This window comes from Echeneis naucrates, chromosome 7 (assembly GCF_900963305.1).
Source record: "Echeneis naucrates chromosome 7, fEcheNa1.1, whole genome shotgun sequence".
NCBI lineage: Eukaryota > Metazoa > Chordata > Actinopteri > Carangiformes > Echeneidae > Echeneis > Echeneis naucrates.
The window spans coordinates 8,434,066-8,455,230 of record NC_042517.1 but is presented as its reverse complement, the minus strand read 5'-3'; the positions used below and the strand labels follow the sequence as shown (position 1 = coordinate 8,455,230).

General features: G+C 39.7%; 1 protein-coding gene across 1 annotated transcript in view; it reads right to left on the bottom strand.

Moving 5' to 3' along the window:
* Nucleotides 1-4,426: 4,426 nt before the first annotated feature.
* celsr3 (cadherin, EGF LAG seven-pass G-type receptor 3) overlaps nt 4,427-21,165 on the bottom strand; it is a 94,029-nt gene continuing 77,290 nt past the window's right edge. Inside the window, exons 26-37 of the mRNA XM_029507497.1 lie at nt 20,443-20,649; nt 17,617-17,791; nt 15,638-15,750; nt 14,771-14,850; nt 14,083-14,209; nt 13,713-13,832; nt 11,973-12,064; nt 11,300-11,391; nt 10,940-11,113; nt 8,615-8,809; nt 5,325-6,381; nt 4,427-4,815 (exon numbers count right to left, since the gene is read on the bottom strand). Of these exons, the coding sequence (XP_029363357.1) occupies nt 4,788-4,815; nt 5,325-6,381; nt 8,615-8,809; nt 10,940-11,113; nt 11,300-11,391; nt 11,973-12,064; nt 13,713-13,832; nt 14,083-14,209; nt 14,771-14,850; nt 15,638-15,750; nt 17,617-17,791; nt 20,443-20,649 (2,460 nt within the window). The 3' untranslated portion in view covers nt 4,427-4,787. The remainder of the gene's footprint in view (nt 4,816-5,324; nt 6,382-8,614; nt 8,810-10,939; nt 11,114-11,299; nt 11,392-11,972; nt 12,065-13,712; nt 13,833-14,082; nt 14,210-14,770; nt 14,851-15,637; nt 15,751-17,616; nt 17,792-20,442; nt 20,650-21,165) is intronic.

The window sequence follows — 21,165 nt, the reverse complement described above, 5'->3', positions numbered from 1 at the left end:
CACTTTAAATATATGACCTTACATAGTTTCTAAACATTAACTGTCTGAAACAGTTGAGATTAGAATCAGTCTGGTTTTTATCAGTCATTTATCACTTTTATGGCGTCAATATTCAAAATCACACAATCACAATTATTAATTGATGTTTAAAACAATATTCTTTTTTTATCTAACTTTTCTCTAATCAGGCAAAACAGATTAAGAACAATTTCTTATATGCAACTGTGGCCTGTTTAAAAAAAACAAAAACAAAAACAAACTCATTTTAAAACTGTTCTGAGGTCACATCTAATCACTACAGATGTAGAAATGTGACATTCATAGGCAGTCTTTTAACAGATGTTAGTGGCAGAAATTCTTTTTCAGTGCATGTTAAAATGAGTATGTATTAACTGTTTTAACTGCTTTTTGCTTTGTAAATAAATTTGACTTTGATACAAAGTTTGAGGCAATTACAGACAAATCAAACTGCAACAGGTATGTGGACACTAACGTGGCCGTATCTGAAGGCTTTCCATTTTCCACACCAGTGTTGAGAGAGTTCAGCCACTGTCAGCGTTACAGCTAACCTGATGGAGTCTGTGCTGTTTCACACTCAGAAAAGATTGTCAGGGCCTTTACTAAGGCGATTAGACCGAACCAGGGAAAAAAGCTCCAGGCCAAAACTATTCAAGGGGAGATTTCGGACTGATGTGTCGACAATCATCACATATCTGCTGGGAAATGGCTAATCTGGTTAAATGAAGAACCCCTGTCAGCTAGCTGGAAACTGGAAATAAGCAAAAAATACTACCCCAGCTTTCTCTGACACTCAGAAACAGACCATAATTTATAGTTTCAGAATGAGTTACGGATTGTCATGTTATGCCTGAATGACAGAGGCGAAGGCTGTGTTAGATTTCTGAACTTGGGATAGTGAGGTTAGCTTTCCCACTTGCTTTTCTCTTTATGCAAAGGCTAACGTCTGTGCTCCATCTTTGTGGTTAACGTGTGTGTGCTATCAATGTTCTTATCTAATGTCAGATTATCAAACATATTTCCAAAACCTTTCTTTCGACACTTGCCCCATTTGTTGCGCACACTAAGGGAAACTTTACAACTTTTGCATTTGACAAATTTTAATGTTTCATAGGTTTTGTTTAAGCCTATTTTCAGTTTCATTTAGGAGGAGATTGATATTCAGTTCCATGGAGGTGCTCCTGTCAAGAGCTGACATTTTTAGCTGGGAGTGAAGGTGGCAGCTGGACATCTCTGTGCAAGCCCTGAAGGTGACAGAATACTTGGACTCAAAACAAGTCAGAGTCTTCCACAGAAATGTGTCACCCTGTCAGGCTGCCTTCTCTGTTCAAGGTTTTGCACCTGAAAATGTCTGCTGTTCTCATGAATATGAAACAACACACATCCCTCTGCAAAGCATTTTGGGCTCCCACTGCATTGTCCGGCACCTTATCCAACATTAAACATCACAGCAGGACATTTTTTCCAGCCTTTTAGGCTTGTGGGGTCCAGAATTTAGATCCCCATAAAACTGTCAAAGGCTACACATTTTTCAATCCCATGAGTGAAACAACACACACACACACACACACACAAACACACAAAGAATGACTACAAACACAGGTCTTGTAGGAATAAGTCATTTTTTAATGTCCAACATTTCTCTTGTTTAAGCAGTAACTGGGAACCAGCTGTTTCCACACCACTGTCCCCTTGCCAACGGTGGGATGGAAGGCATCCCATAATGAACACATGAGCTAACAAAGACAATCTCCCAACCCCCTCCTCCTCCCGTCTTCACCTTGCTCTCTTACTCTCGTTCCTTCCCCTCTGTCACTGTTTCTTTTTTCTGAGCACATTATATTTTAGTCGCCGCTCAGTGTTTTAGTCTCATCAGCTGTGGCTCCTACCGGTCCAAACCAGATTAACCTGTCCTGTCCAGTCTGTCCTGTGTAAAATCAGTTACATGACTGGTTAATGTCAGATTTTGTGCTTGTGAATCTTCAGCCTTAGATGTATAAGAATGGGTAGAGAGAAAAGGGCTCGATGTTGGAGATGACTGCACTGTAACACCCAGTATTCACCTTTCAGCATAGATATGTTTATATATGTTGATATACTGTCTGGACAGAATCAATGGACCAAATGAAGATTATCCAGACTTTTACACCTGTAGTTGGATAAAGACAACCAACTGAACAACTTTTTATTTTGAATGTGTCCAAGCCAAAATTTAAATGTTTATAAGCTCAGTGGATCTTTTATCTGCATTAGCGTGTAATTTTAGGTGTAAATAGAAGCATTTTTATCTTGACATTCTCTTCTTTTCTCCTCCTCCATCTGTGAATTTGTTGAAGTGAGAGACTTAAGAGCATAAGATACATTAAAGAAAAGAAATATTTGAACAAAAAAAAAAAAAAAAAGAAGAAATAATAATAATTTTTTTAGGAACAGCTTCTTGTCCAAAATGGCAACATAAATAATATAATGTCAATAAATTATCAACAGATAAATAAAATCTCATGTCTGTACAAGTTCAAGGTTTTGGTTGGTTGAAGGAGAACTGTTCTGTGAAAAATCCAGGAGGAAATGAAAGTGTAAGAGGGGATTAATGTTGGGTGGACTACTCCTTTAAAAGACGAACATGCAGCTTCACCCAGCGGGATCACTTTTTGGCAATAACACTGTCACATCCCAGGGCCATGGGAATGACAGAACAGCAGATGTGTGTTTCAGACCTGACTGTCCACCCGCCTGCCTGCATGCTCATTGTGCTCTATTGTGCTATATTTTCCATTTTTTATTTTCACTTTCTTTCCAGTTTTTCTTGTGGTATTTTTTGACTGTCAAAAAGTTGTCAAATTCAGAAATCATCAACAATGCATTTTTGCAAGGCCAAAACATAGTTTTGCTTTTGTTAGATTTTAGTTTAGAGGTTATTCACAATCAATCCCTCAAAGCCTTTTCTTTGTGTTTAAAGGCCCGTGTCGTTACCTTAAGGCATGAACTTAGTGCTTGCTGTAACTGCTGTGAGAAAAGAGCAGCTGCTGATGGAAAGACCTGAATCTCAAAGCCACTTAAAGGCTTTTAGCACTGACACACAGGACGTTTCCTCTCCTCTCCAAACTGGTGTAATGCAGAAGAAGCTAAACCAGATCTTGAGAACACATCTTTGTACAGCAACCTAAACAATGAGAGCAAATGTGAAAAAATGATTTAGAGCAGGTGCCTCTTCTCTCAGAAATGGCTTCTATATAAATTATATTCTGAAGGAGTGTCACTGCGTGTTCAGTTAAGCACATCAAAGAAATCTGGCGTTGGATTCATGTGCTGCAGACAAAAGCTAATAAATTCAGGTAGACACCATGCCGGCTATGAACTGCAGCTCTGCTCGGAGGTCTCCAAACAAATATCTCAGCACACTAACGTGTTCCGTCTGATTTGCTGTCCTCCGCTTTCACTACAATTGTTTTTCATGGCACAATTGTTCAACAAAATCATGAATAAAACAAAACTGTAAATTACACCGAAAACTTTCACATCCTGCACAAGTCAGTTTCATCACAGAAAACTGGAGAACAAAGCCGTTTCATACTTATTTAAGGAAGCTGTCCCTTTGGCTTGAATTTGCACAGAATTTTTGCATGACAAGTTTCTATAAATCAATCTCCTGGATGCTGCTGGGCAGCTTGAGTCATGATGCATCAAAGTGTAAAATACCTTGAGGGGCTTTAAATGGTTGTTACTTATACAGATACACCCGCCAGGTCTCCAGAACATTACAGATATGTTCCTGTATTATCAGTCAGCTGACACGGTCTGGTTCAGGCAGCACCAGGCACAAAGATACACAGACAGATGACAAGGTCACATTCATATACAGTGGATCACAAAATAGCACAATCTCCCGAAAGAGTTGATACTCTGACACTTGTGACTGACCTTCAATAGTTGAACCACCAACTCTGAACCTTCATGTGGCGTTTTAGCTTAACATTGGCCACCTTTTCTTGCACAATCATCCTTTCCCTCAAATCTCTTCCCTTCCTCTATTTACAATCACTTCTTGCTACTTTGATATCTTTCTTCAACCACATCTTGCAGTTTTGATAATCTCATCAGATACTATTGCCGGACCCCCTGATGCTATACACAAAGTTGGTGGGTTTGAGGAAAGATGTCTGAGGAAATTTTTAGGATTTACTGTTTTTTTTTTCTTTGTAGGGGAAATCTCTCTCCCTCAGCAACAAACAAGATGACACTCACACCAACCTCACTCACAACCTCACATGGACACAATCATTTAAAAAAAACAAAAACAAAAAAACAAAAACAAAAAAAAAAAACATCACAAGAGATTTCTTCTTCATCTCCAATGAAAAAGATACAAAATGTATAAAAATGTTATTTACAGGTTTGTTTGTTTTTTTCCTTTTAGACGGCTCTTGTCTGGATTAGGCTGATAGTTGTGTTGGAAATCTGAGGAGTTTCTGTTTGTCTTCAGCAGTTTTTAGGTAGTAGAGGTGGTTGTCTCATTGTCCAGGAAAAAAAAATATCACAGATTATTGTAGGTCATGGGACTCAAATACTTTACCTATCCAGTACAACCTGCCAATTAAAATCCTTTATCCTTAGTGGAGCTTGACTCTCTCTCTGTTGCCTCTGTCCTAAATTGTTGTTTTTTTTTTTTGCAGTCCTCTGATGTCTCGGGAAACCCTTCATCCACTTATAAACTTGTCCCTGGTGCATCAAGCACTGTCATAATGCATAAAGGGATATGGAAGCTGTCATCAAGACTGCCCTTCACTTCTGTTGGCTCTGGTGTGAAGGAAAAGAAAATGAGTCATGACTGAGTTACTGCAACTTTTCTTACTCATTGTAAATTCTGTTCCACACAATGATGACAATGAAACTATCGGAGCAAAATGCAAATGAGCTGTTGGAGCGAAAGGACAGAGTAAGGGGAAGCAGATAGAGCTAGAGAAGTGAACAAAACAGACGAACACACAAGGGACAAGAAGATAATGAAGCCAAAATGCAAGAGGTAGAGATAAAGGAACTGAGGAAAGAAGGAAGTTGTGATTAAAGAAAAAAAGATAGAAAAGGAACAATAAGAGAGAAGTGGACAAAAATTGAAAAGCAGACATAATGATGATGAAGAGTACCATCAGTCAAAGGAAGAGGAAGAGGAGGGAAAGGAAATCTCAAAAAATGTGTTTATATCATCTTAGGAGGCCTAAGATAATGAAGAGATATGGGGAGATGTAAAATAGAAAGAGGGGAGATGGGGTTAGTCGAAACATATTTATTCCGGGAGAGAGACTTACTCAGAGTCTGGGGAGACTTCAGATATGCTGTGGGATGTGGCTGACTGGGGTGGGGAAGGGGAGGGTCCTTGGGCGGAGCCATTTGGCCCAGGGTTAGAGGCAGCAGGGGGAGGAGTGAGCACGGAGGAATTGAAGGATGCAAGGATGGAGGACAGTATATCCAGGTGTTCACTGGATGGCTGTCGGCCCAGAGGATTCATACCTCCACCCTGGGGGACAGTCTGACCTGGGTACCTACATGGAGGGGCGGAGTCCAGTCGTCCTCTCACATGAGCTGAAGGAGGGAGATGTTCTTGCTGGGGCTCCTCAGAGATCGGAGGAGGAGGGGAGGAAGAGAGGGGCTGGTCTGGGTGTGAGGGCTGACGGGGAGGCAGAGTACGAAGCCATTCTCGACATGGCTGAGCCTGGGCTCCCCCTCCGTTGGTGTCCAGCTGCTCCCTTGACCTACTGCTCATCACTGCCCCTGCTAGGTGCTCCCTGGATGAGGCATGTCGGCGAGTGAGTGTGTTCAGCTGCGACCTTGATCCGCTGAGGTATCCTTCCAATCCTGCTGAGACAGCTCCACTCAAATCCTCCCTTGAGGCATGGATGCTGCCTGTGTGGTGGTTGTCCAGTCTGTCCCTGGATCCTGTCAAATTCTCTCTGGATGATGAGACTCGCTGGTGATCTAGACCCAGGCCCCCTAGCCCTGCTCCTTGCCCCAGTCCCAGCTCTCTCCTCCTGGGTAAGAGATCAAGATTGTCCCTGGACCCGCGGGAGTCCAGCCGGTCCCTTGATCCCCCCACTGTCTGCCTACCCAGTGGATCCCTGGAAAGCTGCCTCCGGGAAAGGGAATCCAGGTGCTCCCTGGAGGAGTAGCGGGAAGCCGGTTGAGAGAGAGAGCCAGTACCTCCACCGGCACCAGCTGTGGCAGAATACATCCGACCGTAGGAGGCAGCGGGAACGCCTCGGTGGCCCAGGGTAGAGGTCCTGTACCAGTTGAGCTCACTGGGGACTCGGCCCATGGTAGAGAGACCCTGGAGTGCTGGAGGGCACCCAAGACGATTCTTCAGGATACCTGGAAGAAAAGAACATGTACACGAGAAGGAGAGAGAAAAGAATAAGTGGCACGAAAGGAGGACGAGTCAGAGAAGATTCCATTAGAGGGAAAATGGGGACAGGAGAGTAAAAAGAGGGTTGAAAGTGCGAGTGGAAATACAAGGGAGCGGAAGGATGTTGAGAAAAGACGGAGGAAATAAGAGGGAAGTCAGAGGAAGAAGAGGGGTTAGTAATGGCAGGCGAGAGATGTGTTTTGGACTTATTAATGAAACTGTTAACATTTTATGAATCAAAATACCATCTGAGTCATCTGGACATCCCAAGAGAGACTTGAAGATGAAATTGTACAACTAAAATGCACACTATTCTGATAGCTGTGTGGCCACATGATTTCATATGTGTCTATTTCTGAATGTATATGTATGTAGATGCGTTTTGTGTATTTTGTTTTGCCATAACATTTCCTAAAATGTCAGCCATGTTTTCAGGGATATGCTTCCATCTTCTTCTGCTTTCCAGAGTGTGTCTTTGTGTAGTGCACCTGATTGAGTATGTGCTCACGTGTCAATTTTATATGCATGTATTCCAAGTACACATACTGTGCTATATATAAAAGTGTCTCCTGTGCTTTTAAGGCCCAAATAGAACAACTGAAGTGCCACACTGTGTAGTAACTCTGCGTAGGGATACACAAACTCAAGTTTAATTCATGGCAAGCTGACCACGGCATTATGATCCTACACTGAGTATGTGAATGGCATAGTCACACCCCTTGTAACACCAAACGTGTCGTTACTCATACTAGAGAATACCTTGAAAAATTATAACTTGAAATGCCGAAATATATATTAAAAAAAAATTATATGATTTGCAGACTCGTAACATGTTTAGCAGAAGGCACTGGTAGGTCACACTTAAAACTTATAACAAATACAGGTGTGCATCTACGTATCTAAATATATGGGGTAGTCAGGGACGATGCATTTTTAAAATGGAACAATTCGGTTTGATTCAATTCAGGAGGATTCAATATTATTTGATTCATTGTAATTTGATGCCCCCCCCCACCCCCCCCTCACATTTTACCTTCTTCTTTGATTTTGAATGTTTTTAACTCTTTTGGTCCTTCTTTTGTGTCCATGATCAATCTTTGCCTCTCTAATTGTGTTTCCCATTAATTCAAGCATGCAGTGATTCAGCCCATTCTGAAGAAATCTAGCCTAGACTGCTCCCTTCTCAAAAATGCATTTAATCAGCTGTTTCTGTCCAAACTCCTTAAAAAAGTTGTCACTCACCAAGTCAATATGATTTTAGATACTCATCAGTTGTATGACACAACAGTGTGGCTTACACAAACTTCACTCCACAGAAACAGCCCTGGTTCAATTCACCAATGTCATTTTGATGACGGCTGATGATGGGAAATGTAATTTGATAGTTGTGCTGGATCTTAGAAGTGCTTTCAACACTGCTGATCATGGTATCTTCCTATTAAGGCTGAGCTGCTATGGCATTTCCAGGTTTGCACTAGACTTTTTCACTTCTTATTTGAGAGATGGGAGTTTCTCAGTGAGTGTAGGCCAGTTCATGTGCGACACTGCCCCTTTGACAGTTGGCATGCTGCAGGGTTTTGTCCTTGGACCCATGCAATTTGCTTTTCACATGCTGCCTCTCGGTTAAATTATTCACAAATAAGAGGACTTTTCCTATCATTTAAATGCAGATGATATTCAGCTGTACTGCTCATTTAAGCCAAAGGAAGTAGACAAATTGTCCTGTACGGTGGATTTTTTGGAAGCCTTTAAAATTTGGTTGACTGACAATTACCTGCAATTAAATAATGAAAAAACTGAAACACAAGTTTTTGTGCCCCGCAAAATGACTCCAAGTGCTAAGTGCTACATCGGGTCACTAAGTACATAGGTACAATACAAACTCCAAAACTTTGGTGTTATATTTGACCAAGCCTGACAATCATAATGGTGAGTATTAAGTCTAACTATTAAATTTGGGCACTTATTTGCCTTAAAGGAATATTCAGTTTTTTTTAGTGCACCATGGGCCATTTACTTAACTAAAATTTAATTAATGAGCAATAATTTAACAAAATGTAACGTATCAAAAAAGCTGCTACTCTGAATTGTATTACATGTACAGGAAGGACAATGAGAATGGTAATAAAAACCATCTCAAAATGTCATTGTGCCCTTGTAATGCGTTTTCCTTTAGATGTTTTTTTAGTTTTCCCTCACCTTTGCGGTGCCTGTGTGGCTGGGTGAGGCCATTTTCATCCCCACTGGTGAGTGCTGCATCAGCCTGGTTGTTATTAGCAGCATCCTTGCTGTAATCTGCCCCCAGGGGGCGCTCTGAGCCCCACTTTTGCAGGGTGTGTGTGTCATGCTCCTCTAAAGCTGGCCAGTAGGACAAAAGGTCATTGCCATCCAGATCTGTAACACGCAAAAAGAAATATTCCTTTGTTACTGGAATATAACTTTATTTTGAGGGAGAATGGATAGGACAACAAATATGTTGTTAGAAAAACATAACTACTACTATCTTTATCTCATTGACCAATGATTCATTGGTAGTTACAAAAAAAATGTAAAGAAAAAAAAAAAGGCAGTTGAGGAAAATGCCAGGATGTCTGTATGCCCCATTTTCATCCTTTTCATTTGCCATCGAGTATTGTGCAACCTTTTGTTGCTGCAAGTGTATCCTAATAAACACAACAGCTGTCTAGATCAAATAGCAGGTGTCAGCCAACAAATAGCATATGCTCATTATGAAACAACAGTCAGGGCAAATTAAAAATGTTAATGTTTTGGCTGAGAATAGATCAGACGTGTGCAACTTTGCAACTATTCAACATTAGTTAGTTTATAATATAAAGAATAATGACATCCACTAATAATAAGGTCTTAAAAAAAATCTTATTTATGGAGTACTATTTAAAATTCACTTTAGAGAGTTGTTGTTGTTTTTTTTTTTTGTTAGTTTGTTCTTTTTCACATTTTTCAATTGTCTCAGTTGAATCCAAACTACAACTACTGACTACAAACGATTATTCATTCAAGCCATGATATACACTATGTTCTGTCATGATTCATTCTTCTATTTGATATTCAGATATTGCTCTATATTCTTCTGAATTTAGAGAGCCTTGTTTTCCAAATAAAACATTAATCATTCATCTTCTACCGCTTATCTGTTTCCAGGTCACAAAAGGTACTGGAGCCAATCCCAGCTCACACTGGGTGAGGGGCGGGGTCACCCTGGACAGGTCGCCAGTCCATCACAGGGCCAACACACAGAGACAGACAGAGACCAACAACTCACACTCAGACCTACGGACAATTTAGAGTCACCAATTAACCCAAACATGATGTCTTTGGAACGGTGGTTAGAAACCGGAGTACCCAGAGGAAACCCACGCAAACACAAGCAAACCCTTCCCAGGAACTGAACCCACAACCTTCTTATTGTGGGGCTAACCTGCGCTAACCATTATGCTGCCGTGCTGCCCTCAGCGAAACATGCTTTTAAAAAATTTAACCTTGACATGAAACAAAACTGACTGTTTTGATTTGTCATACTAATCCACCCACCCAAAACTATTCGAAAACACAAACATTTAATGATTAAAATACATATATAACATAATAATATAATGTCGTAACATTATTTCAGTTGTCTACTGAACACATTCCCAACATAGACCTCTAGCACTGCATCCTGAACTGACGAGGGTTATAATGTTATGCCACAATAGACAGGAAGCCATATTCAAACTTTTTGTAAAAAGCCTGCTCTTAGAAGTGTCTGCCAGTTCAGCTTCATTAATAAATTGATTATACTTTACTGACCATCTGGATCATGTCTTTGTTCAAAAGACAACTTGAGTCCACCTTTCACTCTGAGTTGATTTCATGTGATCCAGATGGCTAATTAGGCAAAGAATTGATTACTTTTATGGATTTATAGATTTGCGTGTCTGGCCTTTTCTAATAGTAAAACCTTTCTCAGAACATATTCATGACATTTATCATACACTTGGAGGAGCAAAAACTCATATATCATGCATGTTATATCTCTTCATGCAGGTCAGAGGGAAGAAAGTATTGATTAATGACTACTGGCTTTGGCATTTCCTCTTGCCATATGTGTGGGTGGACTTTTTTCAACAGCAGGGAACTACCACTGACTGACACAGACCTTTCTCCATATTTATGTGGGTTTTCTCCTACTGGCTGAAGACATGCAGATCAGGTTGCCTGTCAGGTCATGAAGCACGTAACTTGAAGGAGTTGAATGTTTTTTTCTCTCATTCTTACATGAGTCTGGGCCCACAGTTGAAATATATCCTTGAAACTAATATAACTGGTTTTCAAACTCACAGGAGAAGAATATTTCAAACTTTGATAGATTTTCTGTGGAGCATTCCCTGTAAAGGATGTGTATAATGTTTTATACCACCATGAGACTCTCCATCACAGTGACCTCATAAGTTTCCTTAAGCAAGACACCTAAGTGTCATTTTTTTAACGGAAACAAGAGCTCTTAAATCTTGAATAATTTACCTTTGGTGCCATTGTGGGCGGGCTCAGTGAGGAGCCTCTCACTGTGGTTTGAACGTTTGAACCGCCGCTGGATGCGTCCACGGAGCCTAACGTTGTCTTCACTCTCAGAGGAAGGGATGGAAAGACTGCGCTCTTCCTCCATGGAAAGGTCTGAGTCTGAGTCTGAGTCCTCACCTGGAGAAAGAGAGAGAAAGGAAAAACAAAGGAATGATGCAGTTGATTGAAAACAAACAAACGCAAATGGAAAAAGCCAGAATGCAATAAGTGAAAAACAAGAAGAAAAAGAAATGGAGAATGTATTGGTAGGTCTGTGTTTGTTAGTGACCACATCTGCTTACTTATGTGTGTATGTGTGTTTACCTCCATCTCTGTGGAACATGGCTACATCAAGGTCAGTCGCTCCGGTGTGGACGATGTTTTGTTCCAGAGTCTGACGAGCCAAAAGATTTTCTCTAAAAGGGGAACAGGAAAATAGTGAGTGGACTCTTACATGTACACACACATAGAGTACACTTTTTATGCACTCATGCAGGTCAATACAGATCAAAATAGACAATGTCCACACTCACATACAGTATGTACTGTATATGCACACACACATTAAGACACGCAATCACTGAGCCATAAAGACATCAACTCTTAGACTCTATTAGTCTTGCTCTATATACAGTAATGCACATTGTTGCATCCAATCTTCTTCATCTTTCCCCCACTGACCCACAAAATACATGACATGGTTTTTATTTTCAAGGGAATTTCCCCCCTGAAGCAACTTGAGCTAATATCAGAGATCTGCAGAGAATCAATGCAACTTGACATGTTTCTTCAATGATGAGTTATCATTGGCTTTTTGTCATTCATTCAATATACATTTTCATTTTCACGCTGTTGGTATTAAACCAACTGCTACTGAACTGCATGGAGAAGCTACTGTGTTCTTAATCTGCCATAATGTGGATGCTTTTCATCAAAGCTCATTTCTAGTTAGCTGATAAATATTATGTGTGCGTGCATGCTTTGTGTGCTTACATACCTGGCGGAGCTGACAGAGGAGATGGTGGAGGTTCCCAGTGTGATGCGATGCAGCCCGCTCTGCTCCAACAGAGATGCATTGTGATATGGGTTCTGAGCCTAAACACACAACACACATTATTTAAATTTTGTAGCAGTAGAGGCGTCTTGGGGTTTCAAAACAAATCTTTTTTCCGGGCCAAGGAGAACAATTCCTCTAAAATTCACATCACAAAGTGAATCTTCCATGATATATATTTCTATAAAGCATGTCTTGATATACTGAGGTTTTACACTGAGACAGTGAGTATAGTAAAATGTATGAATGACATAACATTTTTCTTTTGGAATTCAAAAGGAACCAGAAAGTAGTTTCCCGATATATAACATGACAAACAGAAAAGGCTAACCGTGAAATAGGGCATGACTTCCGCTTCTGATATACCATATTAGACCATTGTAGTCCTAAATAATGAATCACTCGCTGAAAGTTGGACAGGTGAAAGGATGTTAATAGATAGTCATTTTTACATACTGTCCACTCCATCTGAGGGAATAACAGTATGTATTTGTCTAATATTAGTTCCTGTATGTTACACTCATTTTGTCCCAGCTGAATTGGTGATGGATAGAAAGCACTTTAGAGGAAATGGCGGTTAAAAGGGCGGAAAGAAATATATCACACACATCAAGGGTACATATATGAAGGTCACTGGAAAGAAGAGGGGAATAAGGGGAGGTATGGAACTGTGAAGATGTACAAACGCATCTTTACACACAACAGCATTTCTACACAGGAGAAATAATAAGTGCTTTTTATAAGAGAACATACATAACTGTAAAGGTAATAGGTTAGAGTGCACTGACTTCTAAATGAACAAACACACTCAAGGGATAGAAGAGCACTTGATAGAAACACAAAATCAGGATAGGGTTACACACAACTCTGAACAGGCACTGCACATCGCTTTGGTTGACGTGGGCTAAGAAGCAGGCAGGGCTGCACTGGTTGGTATATTGTTTTAAGTGGGTCAGCAACAAACCCTGAAGGCAGAAGGAAGGGAGAGAGAGAGGACAAGAAAGATGGCTGGATGGATGGAGGTAGGGAGTAATGGAGGGCAGGAGGGCTTTTGTGCTGTCTAGTGATGGACACAGTGAGAACAGAAACAAAGAAACTAAAAACAAAGTTTTATATCTGGGCCTTACTGTGACATGAAACTGGAGATTTACCCTATAAATTGTTTTAATACAGTCATTTCCAGTCATTTTTATTTTTTAACTGGAATTTTTACCCACAATAAAAAGGTTGTGGGTTCAATTTCCGGCCTGAGGCCTTTCTGTATGGAGTTTACATGTTCTCCTTGTGCCTGTGTAGGTTTCCTCCGGGTACTCCGATTTCCTCCCACCACCCAAAGACATCATTTTTGGTTCACTGGTGACTCTAAATTGTCTGTTGCTCTGAGTTAGAGTGGTTGTCGGTCTCTGCCTGTCTCTGTGTGTTGGTCCTGTGATGGACTGGTGACCCGTCCAGGGTTTACCCAACCATTGCATTACACCCCCCGCAACCCAGAAAATGGTGGTTTAAGTGGCTGAAGAGGAATGAATGAATTCATGGAATCTTTACATGACACCAGACAGCATGCTGTGTAAATGATTATGTTGTAAGGGAAGTTCAGACAAAGATACAAAACCAGATAAAACATTTTCAGCTTTAGAAGAGAGCAGCAATAAAAGAATGAATGGGCACGTGTCCAGCACTCACTGCATTCTGTGGTGGTCTTGGTGGGTCTTCTCCGGGGCTCTTCTTACCCAAACAGGCCACTCTCCAGGCCTCCTGCACCTCAGAGTTGAACACAGTGAAGACCAGCATCACTGACAGACCCTGGCAGAGAAGAGAGAATGTCAAGAGATGTAGAAAAACACAAAGGGAGAGTGAGGAGGACAACAATGTCCAAAAATGACCCTTTCATATGTATTAACATTAAAGAGTATAAAAAAGTAAATAAATAAGGAAGATCATCTCTAAACATGCTGTTGTTACAGCTGGATATTATTCAAATTAGTGCTGAAACAAAACGTAAATCTCCTTATTCGATGTAAAATGATTTGCAAAACATGCACGTTGTTCACACCTGCACGAGGCAGAGGACATCAAATATGTAGTAGAAAGCTAGGATGCTGTTGTTAACAGCCATGAGACCACACAGCCAGGTGGAGGTAGCAACCAGCAACAGGAGGAAGGCGTTGCGGATCGTAGCACTATTAAAACAGACAGAGATAGAAACAGAAGTGGAGGTGGGAAAAGAAGGATTAGATTTGATCAGGATCATCAGGATGAAGTTATGATCTGACAAACTTCCTGGTGGCCACAGAAACCAGTCGTTTAGTATAAACTTAATTGATATTAGTTGTTGAGGCTGTCAGTGATCCTCTTTTGTGCATACTACTTGTGACGACCCTCTCTGCCCTGCCTTCCTTGTTGTCTTCCTTCTTGCAGGTGGTAGTGGGCATGACCGAGGGTCATCAGGGAGTTGCTATGTATACTATATGTATACTTTCTTTTCAATTATTTTATTTTGGTTCAGTTTTTTGTTGCCATACTTATATACAATTACACAACAGTATAATATAATGCAATGCAAATAAGGTAAATACTGTTTAAAGTGTAGCAGCCACTTATACTGTGAAGCATGTTTACCTGTGATGTCTGGAGCACAGCCATATTCTAATCAAATATCTAATCGAATAAGCAAAGGCTTATGTTACATGAAGGCAAACAACAGACTACACTACTTTTAGAAAAGTCAAAATTGTACTCACATTACGGGGAGCTTTTTGGTTTCCTTCTGAGTTGAGTTGCAAGACATCTTGGCTACAATCATGAAAATCCCCCCATTCATCTGGCAAAATGGAGATCAAAACAAACAGTAAGGCAACATTGTCAATGCCCCAAAGATGATCCAATAGTGGTGCTTGCAACATAAAAAAATAAAAATAAAGATAAAACTAATTAAGGGTGTGGAGATAGTGGTCATATACAAAAGGGAACTTCAGTTTTGGTTCTTTTCAAAATATTAATGAATGAAGAAGTGAAAATTCTTGAATGAATACATGAATTAATACAGCAGAAACAAAAGCATAACACAATGATGGACCAAGAAAGGAAATAAATACAGGAGTTATTAATTATGTAATTATTCATGAGGGTTGTAAAACCTAGCACACTTTTGTGTGTAAGAGCTTGCAGTGAAGTAGTAAACTGAAAGGTGTTAACTTGATGTGGGGAGCAATTGAAATTATACTCTATCAAGTGGGTTGTCTTTGTAAAATTTATTTGGAGAGCTGTCACTTATTACGAACGATAAGGTTTTGCGTCATTTTGGAAAAGTGCCCGAACAGCAATTCACAGGCAGGGAGGAAGGAATATGAAACAAAGTCATATATATTCATGTGTGATGACAAGCTGACTTTGGGCTACAGTGTAGCAAGCCTAGCAAGGTGAGGCAAGGTGTGCTATATCTTGTCATTATATAATATTATTAAGGGTAACAAGACTAGAATCATTGTTCATCCACAGCTGAACCTTTTATTCTGTATCACACCACCTTTTACATTGTATTTTTATTCTAGGTTTGTCTGCATAGAGCATTAACCACTGCATATTCTGAAAGACAATCGGGCAGTTACCAGGATGACAATGGCAATGGGACCAGCAAAGCTCCAGATGAGTTTGTCATAGATGGAAATCCAGCAAAAGTCTGGGTTCCCATAACCCTCTGGGTCCAAGCCCACTGCCAGGCCTGTGGGGAGAAGAAAGACAGATCACGCAGAGCAATGTCAATCATAAAGAGACAGCAGTCATGAGAAGAAGGTCTGTGACAAGATCCCATTATCTGAATGGCATGTGCAGAAAAGGTCAGAGGCACAACAGAGAAGCGGGGGCCATTATCAAAACAGACCTCCCCAGGAACCAGGAACCTTTTTGGGGAACCCAGTGTGTTTCGATTGGAGGAACCAAGGTAAAATACAAAGTTCCCAAACAGTCCCCATGTGATGGGTAGTACTTCTCAATGGCCCAGGAACATTGAGGGCACAGCCTGAAGTGCTGAATATTTCTGATCGGTTGAGTAACATCAGCATTTTATTTCATCAGCTGTGTTAGTTTGTATGACCGCTACTGAGTTTTAGGATCACTTTATGGAAAAAAGATATCTTTTAAGAATTCAAGAAAACATTTTTAAGACAAAATCATAATCTTAGGAAAATAAAGTTGTAATAATAAGAGAAATAAGGTCATAATATTATGAGAATGAAGTCTTAATTTTACATGAACAAAGTCTTAATATTACAAGAGTAAGGTAGTGATTTCATGAGAAAATGGATCTTACATTAAAGTGCCTACAGCAGAATGTCTTTTCTTTATTTACGTCATTCACACATTAATGCCGAAAGAAATACAAATTTTTTCAAATATAATTAAATATTAAATATAATTTAAAAACTGAAAAAAATGATGGCTGTTCACTTTTAGCCTATCTTGCCACTGAAGACCTGTGGTGTATGAATTTATTCCAACAGAAAGGCAAATTAAACATCCATCTCATAGCTACATAGCTAATGTTAACTTTGGTGCTTAACTCTCCTCACTAGAAATAACAGCATCGGTCATGTTACTGCTGTAAACACGTGAATAATGAACAAAAGACCTGTACTTTTGAGTCATGAACGAATCAGCCATTCCTACACCGAGAATATGTGGCAGAAAGACCCATTCGTGAATAAATCTGAGCCCGTGGCTCGGACCAGGAAATAAAAGAACGAATCACCCACTGAGATGACTTGTTATTCTTGACTCATACAAAAGATTAGTTCAAAATGAACAAATAGTTCACGAACGACACATCACTAATTCAGAAAGCAACCCCACGCAACAGGAACCTTTTAGTCCTTGCAAAGAAAGTACCAAGAACTAAAAGGTCCTGGTACATCTGGTTGGAAAGCAGCTATGGTATCATATTGGATGAAATGCAAAACACAATGTTTTTCTGGCATCTGATTTATGTTTTCAGTCAGCCCTTAGTCACTCCTAGCCAATTTTTCATAAGTAAACCAGACCTCCATAATGTTGCCAGACATGGTTGCTAGGAGATATTTGGCAGTGTGTTTCTGTTTGCAAAATGCTGTCAAGCTTTTGACCATTGACAAAATGAAGATTTTTAAAATTGCAAAGGAGAGGTGGATAACCTCAAATAAAGATAGACAGAGAGATTAACAGACCTCTGAGACTGTGGTGGGGTTTGTGTGTGTGTGTGTGTATGTAGATAAAATCCATATTAAAGACAAGTTCATCAGGGAAAGTGACCTATGACAACAAATTGTGTGCATGTGAAGAATAAAGAGGGGAGAGGGGAGAAGTCACACAGATACAATTTGCCTACAGTATGTGTCAAGTAATAAATTGTGTGTGTGTGTGTGTATGGCTGTTTGAGTTTTACTCTCGCTATATTAAAATGTCACTGAAACCTGTTTAATTCAGTTGTCAAAAGGACACTTTACCTAATCACCCACACTAACTGTGAATGTAATTTTTATGTCGGTGCATATATATGATAATGTGTCGTCAGTAAATGACAGTAAACGGCTGTCTGTGTGCTCATCAGTATTACCTGTGATAATGGCAGGCACACCCCAGCCAATGGCATAGTAGAATCTCATGGCTCCATAGTTGATGTTGCGCTGCTCTGTCTGCATTCTGTAGATATGAAGGCCCTCTACGAACATCCAGGCAAACGTGGACATGAAAAAGTAATGCAGCAGGATGGCAACAACTGTGCACAGAAACTGGAAGGAGATCAAACGAGAAAGATGTGTTAGTTAAGGAGAATAAACCGTGAAGCACAAACTTTGGAGTTCAAGGAAAAAACAGATGGAAAGAATGAAGGTGAAGGCAGAAGAGATGCCAAAGAGGATACAAGAAAAAGAAGTGAAGACACAGATGAGGGATTAAAAAAAAACAAACAAAAAAAAAAAAACCCATAATCCTTGATTTTGTTTTTGTGAGTCTTGGCAGACATCTTGGCATGCAAACCACCATCCTTAATTACAGCCATCAGATTACAGCTATGAAGTGACTGGGATTCATGATTTCATTACCAATACGACAAATGAAGAGACTTAATTGCTGGTGTTGCAGCATATCTCCAGGAAATGTAGTAAATAACAGATATGAATGTAAACAAATCTTACAAATGTAATGAATTATATAAAAAAAAAAAAAAACCTTAAGTGCCATTTTAGCTTTGATTAGGACAGTAATGTGGTTTCCACTTTTATAAGCATGTAATTGGCTGTCTCGCAATCCATGCAATCCACATAATAGAGTATATTTACCGTAATGAAAATAATGCACACTAATGTGAAGCTTATCTACACTTGTTTGTATCACTGCTGTAGGATATTTTATTTCACGTTTTGATCACGGTTTTAAGTAGTGGACTGCTGCTAACAAGCATTTCTGCATTTGTATATATATTTTGAAAAATACCATAGATTTTGGAGAAAATTTGTAGTATAAAATATCAACATAATCTTTGTCTTTATTTATTTATTTGAAATATGACTGAAACGTTATTGATGCACATAAAGAACTTCATTGCTGGAACTGTGATGCTGCATGAGTGCTCAGTGTGTGTCAAATTAGTGTGAGGAGATGGTTTAATCTCGTACAACATGGATTTCTGAGATCAGTCAGATTCCACTGGTGGCATCAGTTCCACTGGATGGCACCAGAAATGAATAGCAATACTTGCCAGGGCAGGAGAAATTTCTTTTCTCAGTGAAGTGCTACTGTCTGTTGAGGCCTCAGTGCTGAACATCTTCATGGGTAGATACAGAGTGTAAGCATTTATGCTTTTTGTGAAACTGCCCTCGGGCTGCAGTGATGCATGCCCTGAGTAGGTTATTCTAAATTAAAATCTTTTCGGCTGTTTCAACTTTTTGACTGGAAGAAAAATGTATTTCTCACTGAAGTGGAAATAAATTGCCGCATTTACACATGTGAGCGTGTTAGTGACTGTCTTCTGAGAGAACCATGTTGTTGTTTGTCAGATGTAAGAACAGAATCTAAACCAACAAAAGTCTGAAAACACAGGGTGTGAGAGGAGATGTTTTTTGCCACTGGCATTTTTTTGAAAGCCAGTTTTAAAAAACTTTGAACTTTCAGGTGGCAGGTTGGGTAAAGTTGTTGTTCCCAAACTGGTACTACTATCAGATATGAAATGGGTATTGCTGAAACCAAGATATTTGGTACTGGGAATACACAGGTATGTGCACAAATCAGATATATATAACCTAATCATAAACTCTTTACTTGAACACACACAAAATAGCAGCTACTACAAAATTTACTTGTGTTTTACAGCAACAACAAAATGGTATGAGTAAAACATCAGGACTCTGGCAATACACTGTCGCAGGGCTAACTAGGGTACAACTATTATTTTAATGATTTTTTTGTATGATTGACAGTCATATTAGATCATAAACAAGTTTGATGGTACAGGATTCAGTGATTTGAATCACAAACTTGAGCCCTTAACCCTAACCCTAGGCAAATATACTAACATGACATACAGAAATTTGTCAAATTAAAAACAGACAACAGGAAACAGAGTATAAATATGATAAAACATTAATTTAGTTCTTAAGTCTGAGAGCACTGAGAACACCTAAATGTAAAACACCCTGCTCACTCTTCTCAGTGTTCCTCATCTATAAGCTGACTCATATGTGCCAGATTTCAAGTAAAAAGAAGTTCAGTGAAAATTCCCAAAAGCCAAAGACAACACAAAAATAGCTGCAGCCTTGGCAGCAACACAGCCAGACATTTAATTTTACACTCTCCCACACGCACTAACATATACACACAAGAATACAAACACAACAAGTGCACAAGTGTGGTGTGTACATTACCGCAGAGGACTGCTGCAAGCACTATGTGCTTTCCCAAGCATGATGCACATGAATTAGAGTGACCAGTTACAGCATAGGGGTTGTACAGTCAACTGTGTGGGGTACTACAGCTTAATTAATTGGATTTCATGCTGAGTGAGCACATCTTTTGCAATACCGTACAAGACTCGCTGCTCTTTAAATAAACACACAGATGTTTGTGATGTAATAAAACAGAGGGAGAAGTCCTCTGAGGGCAAGGAGAGGACAAGAAGAGGAGGAAAAACATAATGCATTGCGAATGGAAGGAGGAAAAAGCAACAAAAGGGTGAACATAAAAAACTGGCTTGGAAAACGACTTGTTATAGTTTAAGAAATGCATTGAATATTAAGGAGATATTGTGTTGTACCCCATAAGCCAGACGAATCACAGAGAAAATGAGACCAAAAGCAAATATTTGGTCATTGATAATGAAACAAACTGGCAAGTAAAAAGCAAAATCCCAAAACATCACAAACACACAATCCCCCAAGATCAGTACCTGTTGCTCAGTCTGATTGACTCCAAACAGAAACACCAGCTCCGACAAAAACATTGCTGCTGCCGTGTTTGAATGGATGCTTCTGGTGTTGGACTTAAGGCCTCGGAGGCAAGAGAGCACCAGGACAGTGAGGAGTAGGGCCAACATTGAGAGACAGAGAGAAGAGTATGTGACCAGCGCCAACGTCTCCAGGTCCCCCTCCAACTGCTGCTCATAAAGAAGTGCAAGAAAGTATAAGGGCAAAGATATATATTTTAGAAAGAGTCAATGAAAAAAATAGCATAGAGCGTTACAGAAAGAAAATGTGAGAAAAAAAGCAAAAATAAGGTGTGCCAAGGCAAAAAAGTCTGAGGCAAAGAAGTACAAAGACTGAGCAAAAACTGAAATATCATAAGGTGAAAAAAGTCGAAGATGAAAATGAAGAAACGTTCCTATTTCAGTCTCAGGTAGTCTTCCCTCAGTCTGGCTTAACTGAAGACGAGGCAGTGATGCACTGTGTTTTAGAAAGCAAAGTAAACTTAAACTTAAACCAACAAGCTGATTCATCAATATAAATGTCAATTAACTTAATTATATTGGCTACCAAAGGATTGAGAGGATGACCTCTGTATTGGAATTAGTTTATTTACACTGAATCTACACACTCACAAGGCATCAGGTTTCTGACTCCACAGTTTTCAACAAAATGCCAGCAATGCATGTTCACACACAGTTCTAGAGTTT